The 14,388-nt window shown below is 46.9% G+C and overlaps 1 protein-coding gene across 1 annotated transcript; it reads left to right on the top strand.

Moving 5' to 3' along the window:
- The first annotated feature begins 4,153 nt into the window (after window positions 1-4,153).
- LOC125509300 (uncharacterized protein At1g66480-like) lies at window positions 4,154-6,821 on the top strand. The gene is made up of 2 exons (XM_048674243.1): window positions 4,154-5,082; window positions 6,470-6,821. The coding sequence occupies exons 1-2, from the start codon at window positions 4,447-4,449 to the stop codon at window positions 6,512-6,514; spliced, it is 681 nt and encodes a 226-aa protein (XP_048530200.1). The 5' UTR covers window positions 4,154-4,446; the 3' UTR covers window positions 6,515-6,821.
- The last annotated feature ends 7,567 nt before the right edge of the window (window positions 6,822-14,388 follow it).

Raw genomic sequence — 14,388 nt, 5'->3', positions numbered from 1 at the left:
ACCTCCAATTCACGTTGAGTGCGTCCCAACCAAGCGTGTAGATCCCAGAAAACAAAACGGTCCCGATTTTAGCGTGTCAATGCAAGCAGACGTCCAAGTTGCAAATTTATTAAAACTGCGACTGCGCCGCAGCGGCAGAAACCCATGAATTGTGCGACGTGCCTCAAATTTGCCTTTTTTGCCTCTGTTTGTTTTCTGTATCTTGATTTCGTTGACTCTACCTGGAAGGAATCCGCACTATCCTTTTTTTTGGCGGGAATGCGCTAGGTTCATGATTTTATGAGGCTAATCATAGTGGGAGTAATTTAGGTAGTAACATAGCGCACCTTGAGAATTTTTTGCTTATGTGGCAAGTAGTTAATGAGAAGTAGTAACATAATATGTTACTGTAACATAGTGCTTTCCAAGACAACATGAGTCTACAAGCTATTAAATGAGGGCATATATGACACTAGTACTATATTACTTTGCACTATAAAGATAGTAACTTAGACTATTATCATGCATATGACACTAGTCTAAGTTACTCCCCACTATGACCAGCCTGATATCTTTTGGCATTTCACGCTGATCAGATTAGCATGTGATGGCTTACTAATGGTACTACCCGATCTTGATCCTGGTTAATCATTCCGGAGGGGAAACGAAATCTGAATCTGACACCAAAGGGATTTGGATCGAGAGGGAAGGCATCAACCAACTGTAATACGCACGTACAGTCTGGCGTACAATCATTCTGTGCCCCATTATGTACGTACTCAATAATTCCAAGAAAAATAACGTAGAGCGTTCAGCGATTATTGTACTATACGTACTATACGAACGACCAGCTGATGCTGGATGACGGATCGGACTCGGAGTAATTAAGCCGTTCCGTGGTCCTCAAACGGACCGTCGTCTCCGGGATTACCGTGGAATGTCTTCTTTTTATACTCGGATCACAGCCTAATTGAACAGGTTAGGTAAAGTTATACCGGTCGATTAGGCCTAGATGCATGGGGAAAGTTTACGATCGAATCTATGACTCTTGGGCTCATACACACCTTGACACGGTCGGGTCATGCATCCACTGACGGCTAGGCTTGTGGAACCATGCGACCGGGGACTCATTTTTGATCGCCATGCCGCTACAATGCAAATACGTACGTACCGGAAACTACTTGCCAGTTTACCGCATGTGCATCTCCTGAGATTAAACATACGTCAAGATAACCACATGCGTATAACAGGGAAGTCATCAACGATCAGCAAATTTATGTACGGTAAATTTGGCCGAATTCAGCCGCATGTGTAGACTATAACTGAAAAACACCTGTGCAGTGCAGCAAACTGACACGGCGAGAGAACATGGTCAAGAATTATGTTTGTCTTTGCCGCCGGTAAAGCCGGAGGAAAAACGGTTAATTATGCCTCAAAATGGTGACCGATCACAGGAAGTGACGCCTGTACGCGACCATCTGTGGTCAGGCTGATTTACCGGCACATCAGCATACTCCTCGGAAAACCCGGTAGTTTTTGGAATTTTTCTTCATTTCTTGTACCAATGTTTGACCCGTCATTTTTGTACTACTAGGTTAATTGGACGTACGCCTGGTTCAACGGCATGACTAAGCCAGCATACAACACCGGGAATTCATGGTCATCCTGGATTATGGGATTAGCATCCATCCATGACCAGGTACACCCTAAATGTTTTGTTCTTTTTTCGCTGTTATTATATTTCTTTGCCTTCACTGGATTACTAAGGAGGCTAACTAATATCTCATGCTGCATGGAAAATGGCTACGTATTATGTAAGGGCTCGGATATGGGCATGCAGAGAACAATAGATGAAAAATCAAAGCAAGAAAGTATAACGACTTTATTAACTCTAAAACCTCATATAGCATCACCTGGATGTAATTTTTGTTACTATGTTTGAGGTTTTCATACTTCCGGTGAACCTTTATAACATATCTAGATCTTCTTTGCAGCAAAATAATTTATCACACTTACTTACAATTGACATAAACTGGCAGTGACTTCACTAATCCACAACTTTTCTACTAGAAAACATTGGCGCGCGTAACAGTGGGTCACTAAGCCACTCCCCCACAACTTCACTTGCCAAAAGGTGGTTCTCAAACATTCCCTAACAAAAAATATGTTTTTTTTCTAGAAAAATCAGAATGCCACATAGTTTTTTTTTGCACTTTGCCATCTTATCGACTGGTTGAGTTTGAACGTGCTAGTTAACCAAGGTCAGGTTAGAACATATGACAAAGATTTCATCTTCTAAGTTGATCGACATGGGGGGTTTGCCTTGGATCCACCTTACTTAGAATTTGGACTGAGCATTGCACAATTAGACATTTAGGATAAGTCATGCATCTAGCCGTGTTCACTTTCAAGCTAGGGCCGAGGCTGAGAGTTAACTTCCATTATGTAAAAAACTTAAATATAACCCAAATTATTGACAACTTTTGATTTATTTTTAGCACCTAAACCTAAATGTAGTGTACGGATAGTTTATTCCACAAGCCGAGAATGCCCGTCGCTAGTTAACCAAATGAAGCCCACCGCCAGCATTATCTAGTTACCATCGCAAAAAAAAGAGGTTACATCATACTTGGAAAGCATGGTTTTTCTCCAAGTTGATACAAGTTAGCATTGACCCGCAAAAAAGATACAGGTTAGCATTTAAAATGTTAAATTACAAATGTGCATGGTCTTACATCGTTCACCTACAACAAGATTGCAAGATCAAATGTTACATTATGACAGAATCTTAGATAAAAGGTGAATAAAGCATGTCATCCTCATTAGGACCGTAGTGGAGCACATCGGTTGTATCCAGTGCAAACACCTAACATGCCTCTTCTTGCGTTAGTCAACGTACAAATGAATGTAGAATATTATTGCACTCATGATTTATTATAATTTAAAAACCGGGGCATTTTCTCGACGATTCACAATGAGACTTACTCAAAGGAAAACATAATGAAGGTATATTAAAACTAAAAATGGGAATAACTTCACTAATAAACATGTGTGCCCCCTTAGTTAACGCACACTTACAACTAACATAAAACCGGAAATAACTTCACTAATCTAACAAGAGATTTTTTTTTTGAAACGAAGGCAAAAGCTTTGCCTCATCCATTAAATATATAAGAGAGAATATAGTTTGTTACAATTCACCCACAACACCACATGAATTATTACTCTCGCGATATGAAAGACCCTAATTTTTTTTGCACCGGCGGTGACCCAAAGGTTGGCTTCGGTTGAGATGGTGTTAAGCAAGATAGTCGGCGGAGCGTTTTTAAACCTAAACACTCTTGCATTTCGCTCATTCTAAATTGTCCACGAGATTTCACCGATACTAACAAGAGATTTCACCGATACTAATACTGAGTCGGTGAGTTGTGCCTCGACGGTACAACTCCACTGATCAGAGGTGCTTCTCAAAATCCACGGTACACTGACAGTTCGACCGATCTCGTAGCACCTTACTCAAAATCTGGACGAAATCTTTTGCCGTTTGATACAGGCCTCAGTTTTAGTTGTGTGCTTGGCACATTGATGTTTGATGTTAACACTTGCTTTATTAGTGTACTGAAAGCTAGTTCTGTTGAACTCCGCGAGCTTTATTTGGTTAACCGAGGTTGGCTTGGAAACCATGGTACGTACCACCAAGATTTTTCTTCTGGTTGACTTAACTTAGCGTTTGAAAAGCTAATGACAATCTCAATGCGTGCTCTTACATCATACATGCAGCTATCAATCTCAAGATCGCGCCCTATCAATTTTCGCAATATGACACAATCGAGGTAAAAAGCAAGCAGATCATCATGAGCACCGTGGTGGAGCTCATGAGTAGTATCCACTGTCATAAACACCTAACTCGCCTTCATCTTTTTTTGCGTGAATCAGCGCACACACTAATCATGCACACTGCGTTGGTGATTCGTTACTATTCACAGTGTGACATAAAGAAAGAAGAAATACGACTTGAAGAAGAAAAAAAGTAGTGCGATCCATGCAACATTTGCATAATAGTTAAAGAGAAAAGTGGTGTGATCCAAAAAAACCGTACGGAAAAGTTTCATGCTGGCAAAGAGAAGCGTACAAAAAGGAATACGGATTTACGGCATTTGTTAATAAGTGTTATAAAGTGTTTATTAATATAATTCGACCATGGGAACACCAACGGAACGGGGATCCATTTGAGTATTTGACCCCGAGACAGAGAGAGAGCCTCCGAGCAGAGCAGCTTTATAACTCCCGGCTCTCCGTTTCCCTCTCGCCCGCTCCTCCAACCCCACGTACGGTAACGGAGCGGTAACCGACCCCGCCAGTCCCGGCTCCTCGCTGATCATCAGTTCACGCCGCCTGCGCGCGCTCCCGGGCGTCCAGCCGCCTCGCACGGACAAGGCAAGGCAAGGGTTGCGGCGCGGCGGTGGCATGGGGAACGCTCTGGCCGGCAGGCGGCGCGCGGCGAAGGTGATGACGGTGGACGGCGCCACGTTCCGGTACAAGACGCCCGCGGCGGCCGGCGCGGCGCTGCGCGGCCACCCGGGCCACCAGCTGCTGGAGTCGGAGGAGGTGCGGCGGCTCGGCGTCCGCGCCCGCCCGCTCGACCGCGACGCCGCGCTCAAGCCGGGCAAGCTCTACTTCCTCGTGCATCTCCCGCCCGGCGGAGCCGGCGGGCGCGGCGGCGACGAGGGCCTGCGCGCGCCGCACAAGACGTGGTCCGGTGCGCTGCACGTGGGCGCCCGGGAGCGGCTGGAGAGCCTGATGCTGTCGCGCCGCACCGTGTCGGACGTGGCGTCCCTGATGCCCTCCGCCGGCGGGGAGTCGTCGTCCGTGGAGGCCGGCGCGGACGGCGCGGTGCGGCTGCGGATGCGGCTGCCCAAGGCGGAGGTGGCGCGGCTGATGAAGGAGAGCAGGGACCCCGCGGAGGCCGCCGAGCGGATCATGCAGCTCTGCGTCGCCAGGGACCAGGGGGGCGCCGCCCCCGCCGCCGCTGCCGCGCCGGCCAAGCCCGCCCCGCTGCCGGCCTCCGCGCTGTGCACCAACAAGACCGCCATGAAGAAAGAGGTGAGCACCCCACCACCCCACCCCCACCCCCACCCCGACCGCGACCTTCCGTCCAAGCTCCGTGGAAACGATCATTTGGCACCACGCACGCGAACCCCCTCCGCGCCCCAGCTCCATTAGGCTCAGCCGACAAGGACGTCCCAATCCCACACACAACCCGCCAGCTCGCCGGCTCCGCCCTGCGCCTCCCCCAACAAACAGCCAGCGCACCGTAATGGCACGACAAGGCGAGCACCAATGCCGCCATGGCCGTGTCCAGATTCCCGTTTTATCATCAGCAAGGGAGGAGTAAGAGTGTCAGCAACACCGACGGAATGGACCGGACGCCGAGAGGATCTTTCTTTGCCTTGTTTGGGCGGTGAATGATCCGTGGCAACTTGGCGCGCGGCCCTTGCCTTGTTCGGGGAGTGCGGTACGTGTGGGTTTTGCCCGCTCCCACCTTCGGCACGTCCTTTCCACCTCCACTTGGCTTTGTTGGTTGGTCGCCCGGCTCCGTCCTTCGCGTGGCGAAGCTTCTCCTACCCTACTACCACCTCCTCTCCTCCGTCCGTCCCATCATCATTCACCCTGACACCATAGCAGAGCATCTGCAATCCTGCATCTCGCGGCCACTGTGCCGTCCACGTGCCTTCTGCATGGTTGTTAACTCGGCTCCAACCCTAACTACTACTCCTAGACTAGATCGGGAGGAATCATGGAGGGCCAGGTCAAGTCAATTCCGGGATTAGTAATTGGCAGCGGTGGGTGACGTGGTTAGCTAGCTTAGCTTAGGCCGCGCGCGCCACGTCAAGCGGGCGGGGACGTGAAGGTCGCCTCGTGCATGTGCGGGAAAGATTCCGGGTACAGAGTGGTACTGTGCTGTGACACCGGCCGCCACCCAGACGCCCCGCGCTCTAGGTCGGAGTCAGACCGATGCCAGACGGCTCGTGAATGAATAGTACAGCCGATCGGAATCAATCTACGTCTCGACGTCTTGGGCTCGTGGCTGAACTTGACGTACTGCTCGTGGTAGTTTTGTCCTGATGGCCAGACCTATTTATTAACCTGTAATAGTCGCGTACGAACGTAGGTTGTTGGTGTTTAATTAGCCCCGACGAAGTGGTTGATTACCGCCGGTCATCGCTTTTGCCTTTTGGTACAGGATCCACAAAGCGAGTTCTTCGTAGTACTGTATAGAGTGCCTCGCAACCCTTCCCTTTCACGCAAAGCGCAGGGCGCCCGAATGTCAAACCTTTGCTGCAAGAAAAGCGCCGAGAATCTGTGCGCGAAATGAACATGTTTATTCCGAGGCCCCGGAAATTCGTAGTGTAAATTGTCTCTCTCTGTGTGTGTGTGTATGTGTGTCAGTGTAATGAAGTCTCACATCGTCTTGCTCTTTTTGTTGCAGAAACGGACGAGGTTCATGGCGGTGCCGGACGAGATCATCGGATGACGAAGCGGGACGGGGTGCTTCATGGCATTCTTGCCTCTCTGTGAGCTCTGCGTTTTTGGCGGAATTGCTGGGTTTGGAGCGTGAGAAGCTGCCGGGAAATGTTGGCTTCCTATCCTGTCTCCCCAGCGAATTCTGGACTAGGAACGGTGCCCATGAAGCGACGACCTTTCTCTCCCTCCCTGCCTTCCTCTTATATATTGTAGCACTAGCATGACGAGAAAGAACTCAAAAAAGAAGAAGAAATCACTGTGCTTAGCTAGGCCGTGTAAATATTCCCGCTGCTTAATCTAATGACTCTGCGTGGCCATCCGTCGTCTCTGTTAGCCTTTCCTCGCTCTGTGTTTTGTGCCTGTCGCTACCACTGTTTTGACCGGTGATCTCCCACGAGATGACCGGTGACGTAGTTTCACGAGCCGTCCGCCGCCTACGACTACGGGGATGTGAACGGGAGCCACGAGGTCGGCTGCGCCCGGCGTTCACCCGGCGCCGTTTTGCGCCGCCGCCGCTGTCGTCGCCTCTGCTTTTTGAGCGACGATCTTGCCCGAAAGTGAATTTCGGATAAGAGGATGATTAGCTTGTCGCTTTGTCTGTGTACTTAATCATGCCGTGTAGATGTTCCGCCGCCTAATCGGCGCCTGCCTGCCACCGGTCATGTGAGCCGGTGTGCTTAACAGGGACGTACGTTCATGATTATTATTATTAGTACTATCTTCTTTTTGCGCCTGCAACACACCACAAGCCTGAGAATGGGACGCACAATGCCGACTGCGCCTGGCGTTTAGCCGGCGCCATTTTCCGCCGCTCGCCGCCGTATCGAAATCTTGTTCGAAGGTGACTGCTGCGTCGGCGTCGGTTCATCTGTGGGCGAAAATATTCCACATAGGAAGAGTGGCCTGTCGCTTTGCCACGCGCAGTGAAATGCACAGAACCAGTGATAACACAGTTCGACATGTGACGGGTCGAAGTGCGGTGAGCTACGATTGTGCTTGTTGTGTTGTGCAAGTGTGGTGAGCTATGATTGTTATGAGTTAGGAGAATGTGATGGGTCACCTGTGTGCTCACGGCGTTTTGTGCTTCGTGAGTAGCCCTTTTTGGGTTGTTTGTATCGGTTTTCGTCCGATTTTTTAAAAAGTTAACTGGGCAGTTGTCTTCTTTTCAATTAATCGATGAGCCACTATTTCAAAAAGAAAAACAGTTCGACACTTCGACTTAGCATGCAGAAGGAGACACAGCAGCACTCTGAAATAATACCGCTCCACCAAATGCAGATGATGTTTTCGACCATATTTACCATGGGCGGACCTCACTACCCGAAGAGGTTGAGCCCATTAAAACCCAGCAAAATGAAACTTCTGCTCCGAGTCTTTGTGTGAGTACACATACCCTTTGACCCGTCCATTGCTATGTACTGACAGAACTTGCCGTGCGGAGACGTCTTGAGTTTTTCCCGCCAAATCATATGTAAACCAAGTGCAACGCTTAGCCCAAACCGCGGAAGGTGCTCCCACTAATGGTGTTGACAAAAACATCTTTTGAATTGAGTCATCATGGATTCACATGCCTCACTCGGAATTCATAAATCACTACAAGAAGAGCTGCATAGGTCGTTGTGAGACTACACTTTGTTTGTCTTCAATATCTCAACAACTTTTTCGTTGGCTGCACAAGCATTTTGCTGGAGATTTTCGAAAGACGAGAGGATGCAGAGGTATTTAAGTGCTCCCACTGTGAAGAAGATTTGTGGTCCTTAGGCTCACAAGATTGGGGTGTTCTACTTTTGTTTAGTCATTTGAAAGAGATGGGCAACTGTCATAGTCATGTACTTGTTGTGTTTGCTTGAGCTGTAGATTTTGAAAAATCTGCTGTGAGCTGTAGGAAAAATGTTGTGAACTTTCAGCTGTGGAAAAGCTATAAGCTATTTGGTTGGAACAACTATAAAATCATAAATTTGGTCATGAGTTGTCTGTAATGACACTAGGACCTGAACGAAAATGTTTATATGCTAATTGACTGTAAAGGAATAATATGTACACTGATAGGCAATTGAACGACCATTTTTAAAGCGAAATTATGATAGTGTACATGATTCATGTAACATGGAAGTCGGGGACATAATTCCAGTATTTAATTACATTCATAGGAATCTAAGAAATGCAAAATAGCTCCAAAATTACATGAAAAGGTGTAAACAAACATAATTACTCCAGTTACATTTTATACTGCTCATAAGAGAATCTAATGAAGCAATTGAATAAGATCATGAATTAGGGTATGGAAAGTAATGGAACAACCTTTTCTGCCAATAGTTATCAGATTCACTCGAGCAATATAGCATCAAGCAACAACAACGCCTATTTCACTCCTCTGTTTTCTCTTTCCTTTCTCTCATAATGGAACAATGGATACCATCGTTCTATATCATATTAGAGAATCATCAGATCATTACCGAGATCAGTCTGACACGAAAAGTAAATACGAAAGGAAAATATGCATTTGACATATTCTTCAGGCTCCAGCCAAATAACCAGTGAGATGCGCGATTGACATATCACCACCTAATTGTTCATCATAAGCTATAGACATAAGGAAACTAAACAGATCATGAAATAACTAGCAACCAATGTACATTCATATGACAACCATCTTGGTTATGTCGGCAACACCAAAATATCAGACCCATGCGACCCTTCACATTTTCAGTGCCCATTCTTAATGAAAAAAAATGCTTTAATGACCACCTGCATTTTTTAACCAATAATGCCCACATGCATTAGCCTTGTAGTCTCCCGGAATAGAGCAAAATCAACACTGAAAGCACATATAAGAAATCACCATCAAAATATTCTGAACATATACTCTGTACAACAAGTACTCATCCCAAACAACTCCATGATTTTTTTAAACAGACACAACATCCTACTAATTTGTACAACGAGAACATGAAGGAGTGGATGAGGGAACAAGGAAGGAAGGACGAGTGCTGGCTACCTCGCGCCATTTCTATATTCATCCAACCATTTTTCATTCGAGAGAGGCAAAGGTGGGTAAATAGTAAGGCAACTTCTAGAGGACAACTGAAAACGGTTCGCTAAGAATCTGAAGAAGTTGAGATAGGCTGGCTGCAAGATTTTACACTATGTGAAAGCTGTAGATTTTACAAAAGCTGATGTTAAAATTATTTCCTTGGTTAGCTTCTACCTTTTTGAAAATAGAAGTTGGAAAAATAAGCTCAACCGAACACAACCTTAGTATGTGGCCAAAACTTACGATGGAGTCATTTTTTTCCATTCCAATTATAGAACAAATAGTTTCAAATAAATAAAAGGTAAACACAAAGCGTTAGAGTAAAAGGAAAGCTAGAAGGTATTCCTACATTTTCTTCGTAGGCTCCAGAAATCCATAGTGCAAATTGTATGCATGTGTCGGTGTAATCAAGTCTTACATCATTTTGTTCTTGTTGTTGCAGAAGCGGATGAGGTTTATGACCGTGCCAGACGAGATCATTGGATGAAGAAAACGGGATGAGCTGTTTTACGGTGATTGGGTTAGTACTCGGAGTACTTAGCAGTACTTACATGTCTGATCACGTCTGATTTTTATTAGCCGTCAGATCTTGTGGGGAATTTTAACTGATTAAATTTAATATGTTAATTGCGATAAGGGCATAATGGTCCAGGGGGAAATATCTTTTCTTGAACCGATCACCTGAGGACCAGATCTATGTCTACTCGATCCAGTTCAGAATCCTCCTCCGATCTATTTGTCGCTGCTCGCCGCTCTTGACCTTCTCCGTCCTCGACCTGCCCGGCGAGAGGAATAAATTCATCGTCCTCGTCCTCCACCCAACCAACCCCAGCCCCCCACGCCGTCACCGAAGAAGAAGAAGCCGGCTGAATCGGCAGCGACGGCGGCGGGCGATCCCATCTCTTCGCGCGTACCATCCTTAAGGTATGAATTAGGCTTGGCGTTCTGTTCGTTCTCTTGGACGTTGCACCCCTCCACTGTGCATGCAGTACAACCTCAACCCCACAAGATCCGGGTAATTTAGCAGTATGCGAGATTTGTACGGACTAGAACAACGAATGGAAAGCTTCATCGTGGCATAGTTTCTCTTGAGCTAATCGCATCATGTTTGTTTAAGTAAGATGTTGAGGGCATTTCTTACTTCCTTTGGTACTGCAGAAAAAAAGTGACTTACTTGACGTTTGAGATGAGATATACTAAAGGAAGATGAGATACTGGTTCCATAGTTCACTTAATTTAGTTTATTAAAGTCATCATCACTTTAGGTTTGCATAGTGCATGAAATATAGTTTAAAGGAAGATGAGATACTACTTGTTGGACGTTGATGATTGGTTTCCCTCACATGTCAACCGAGCAAAGTCTTTTCCATGCACTTGTCTTTGCCTATGAGCTATTTTACAACTACAACATTGATAAATAGAAAGATGTTGATGATTGGTTTCCCTCACATGTCATATGCAGGAAGACATGGCGTATGCAAGTGATGAGAGTATGTTCGACTATCTAAATGTTGTTAGCAAGATGTTTGATAGTGAGGCTGAAGGCTATGAATTCTACAACAAATATGCTCTTGAAAAAGGTTTTAGTGTGAGGAAAAGCTACGTTGAGTGGGATGGATCCAACAAATACATAATTTTAAGGAAAATTATGTGTAGTCGTCAAGGGTTTCACGAAGAGAAGCACATGAAAAGAAATATGGAAGATAGAAAGAGGAGGCCACGAAGTTTAACTCGTGTTGGGTGTAATGCTAAATTGGTCATTACGAGACAGGAGGAAACCGGTCGCTGGTTTGTCAAGGATTTCATCGATGAGCACAACCATCCTCTAGCCCCATGGGATCTTTCTTGTCTGGTGCGTTCGCACAGACGAATTAGCGATGAGCAGAAAGCGGACATTGCGGACATGGAAAAATGTGGGATCCGCAAATACCGTATTATGGATATTTTGTGCTTTCAATACGGTGGATTTGATAAGGTTGGATGCATAAAGAGGTACATTTATAATTTCCGCCATGCTAATAAGCAGGATACAATCAGTGCCGGTGATGCTAATACAGTGATCATGCACATGATGGCGAGGCGAGAGCGAGATGTGGATTTTTTTCTTCAAGTACTTGGTAGACGAGCATGGCCATCTGAAGGGACTGTTCTGGGCTGATAGTCAATCGCGACTTGACTATGAGGCTTTCGGAGACGTCATTGTTTTCGATAGCACATAAAGAACCAACAAATACAAGCTGCCATTCGTGCCGTTTGTCGGGTTGAATCATCACCGCAGCACTGTTATTTTTGGCTGTGGTATAATTTCTCATGAAACAAGCCAGTCATACGAGTGGATGTTGCGGACCTTTTCTGATTGCATGGCACAGAAGCATCCGATATATGTGATCACAGATGGGGACCTTGCAATGCAGAGAGCAATCAGGGTGGTCTAGCCAGACTCAAACCATAGACTATGTATATGGCACATTCAGCAGAACATTGTACGCCATCTGCATGATGACGACGTAAAGGAGGAATTCAGATCTTTCATTTATGATACTTCTTCCATTTAAGAGCATGAGATAAAATGGATACAATTCTTACAACGGAATAAAGTAACCGGTGAGGAGTCTTGGCTGCATCAGATGTATCAGATGAGAAAGTTGTGGTGTGCCCCATATCTTGAGGGGCGTTGTTTCCTAGGATTGAGCAGCAATCAGAGGAGTGAGAGCTTGAACTCTGTGCTACATACGCATCTTGAGGGTAAGATGTCGTTGTTTGAAATGCTAGAGCACTATGAGCGTTGCCTTGCGTCGCGACGGATTAACGAAGCTCTCCATGACGTCGAAGCCTTGCAGTCCGTTCCATTTGCAGAGGAAAATGCTTCACCGCTTGAGAAACACGCCGCAACAGTTTTCACACCTAGTGTCTTTAAGATGGTCTTATGGAGCATAGATGCTGTCAGCAAATGTCAGATCAGAGAGATACTAGATGGATCAGAAGATTCCACTTATGTTGTGTCCAAGCAGGAAAGAATGGATAAAAAGTTTGGAGTGCGCATTGAAGAGCAAGGAGGTCTTTTGCACAGGGTGAGTTGTTCTTGCCGTAAGCTGGAATGCGCAAGCACACCATGTTCCCACATTTTTTACATATTGGGGATTTTAAAACAATCAATTCTGCCCAGTTGTTGCGTTCCCACTAGGTGGACTATGAATGCAAAATGTGCATACGCACCTACCAGAAAAAACTAGATGTATGACTATTCAGTAAGCCTGTAGAGGTACCGCGAGTTGCGGAATTGTAGTCACGCCGCAAGTTTCAAGGCATGCCACTCTGATGAGGACTATCACCGTCTAAAGATGCTTTTGCAAGCACAACATCATGGCAAGCAATCAAGTTTTGAACAAGCTGACAGTAAGGAGTCAACTAATGCTCAGCATAACAGCATTAGGTTTGGCCCGTTGATGCCGCACTCGGAGAAAGTTGATAAGGTTCTGGATCCCATGCATGTGCCAGGACGAGGTTGTAAGGGCATATTTATCCCTAAGTGTTTTGGTGATTGATGACAACGCATTTGCGGACTAATCGTGTGCCTCGAGTATTCCAGACACTTCATTGCTAGGCACAAGACGATTGGGTGCCCCTCGAAGACTGATGAAGACAGCTTCTTTTCTATGTTTCTTTTTGGTGGATTTGAGTCGTAGGAAAGCCGTACTATTAAGAGGGGGTCCGTGTTGGAAACGTTTGGGTGGAATCATCACGTACACGTCTCCTTCTTGTCCCCTCCTTTTTTCTTGGAGCTTCCTCCATTTTCTTGCCTCCCTTGTCTGGCTGCTATGGTTGGTCGCGGTAGTACTGCTCCCAGGAAAACGGTAGTACCGTAGGCATCCGCGGTAGTACCGCACGGTGGCGCGGTAGTACCGCAGGTGCCCACGGTAGTACCGCTCCCCTGGAGCCGCACTACCGCTTCCCACCAGGCTAGTGCCGCCCCTTTGCGGTAGTAGGGGCGGATGCAATTTTTTACATCCGCACCTACCGCGGTAGTACCGTTTTCGCCGAACGGTAGTACCACGCTATGCAGTCAGGCAGTAGTACCGCACGCGCCCCCCATGCGGTACTACCGCAAGGCAAAAAACCCCAGCCAGGGGGAAGGGATTGCTACTTCCGTTTCTTTGCGGAAGTAGGCACGGAAGTTCCCTTCCCCCTGGCTGGGGTTTTTTGCCTTGCGGTAGTACCGCATGGGGGGCGCGGTAGTACCGCGCGTGCGGAAGTACCGCCCCCAGCTCCTGCGCGTCTGTTTATCTTTACTGTCACTGGGGTGGCGGCAGTACTGTGGGTCGGTACGGTAGTACCGCACAGCCATGCGGTAGTACCGCTTGGTTGCAAGCAGTAGTACCACGCGGCCTTGCGGTAGTACCGCTGGCCGCGGGCTGGTTGGTGGGTAACGGTTGGATCCTTTTCCCACACTATATAAGGGGTTCCCTTCTTCCCCGTTGACTTACCTCTTCCATCCCTAAGCTCCATTATTGCTCTAAGCTCCATTTTCGCCCGATCTCACTCCCTAGCCGACCAAACTTGTTGATTTGCTCGGGAGCGGTTGAGAAGGCCTCGATCTACACTTCCACCAAGAGATATTTGATTCCCCCACTAATCCCTTGCGGATCTTGTTACTCTTGGGTGTTTGAGCATCCTACACGGTTGAGGTCACCGCGAAGCCATAGTCTATTGTGGTGAAGCTTTGTGGTGTCGTTGGGAGCCTCCAATTGAGTTGTGGAGATTGCCCCAACCTAGTTTGTAAAGGTTCGGTCGCCGCCTCCAAGGGCACCAATAGTGGAATCACGACATCTCGCATTGTGTGAGGGCGTGAG

Source organism: Triticum urartu, chromosome 5 (assembly GCF_003073215.2).
Source record: "Triticum urartu cultivar G1812 chromosome 5, Tu2.1, whole genome shotgun sequence".
Lineage (NCBI taxonomy): Eukaryota > Viridiplantae > Streptophyta > Magnoliopsida > Poales > Poaceae > Triticum > Triticum urartu.
The sequence above is the reverse complement of the archived record's forward strand: the minus strand, read 5'-3'. Positions and strand labels throughout refer to the sequence as shown.

Coding starts and splice junctions, on each gene's coding strand:
- LOC125509300 (XM_048674243.1), top strand. CDS start 4,447: ATGGGGAACGCTCTGGCCGGCAGGCGGCGCGCGGCGAAGGTGATGACG. Junction 5,083..6,469: donor AGACCGCCATGAAGAAAGAG/GTGAGCACCCCA, acceptor TTTTTGTTGCAG/AAACGGACGAGGTTCATGGC.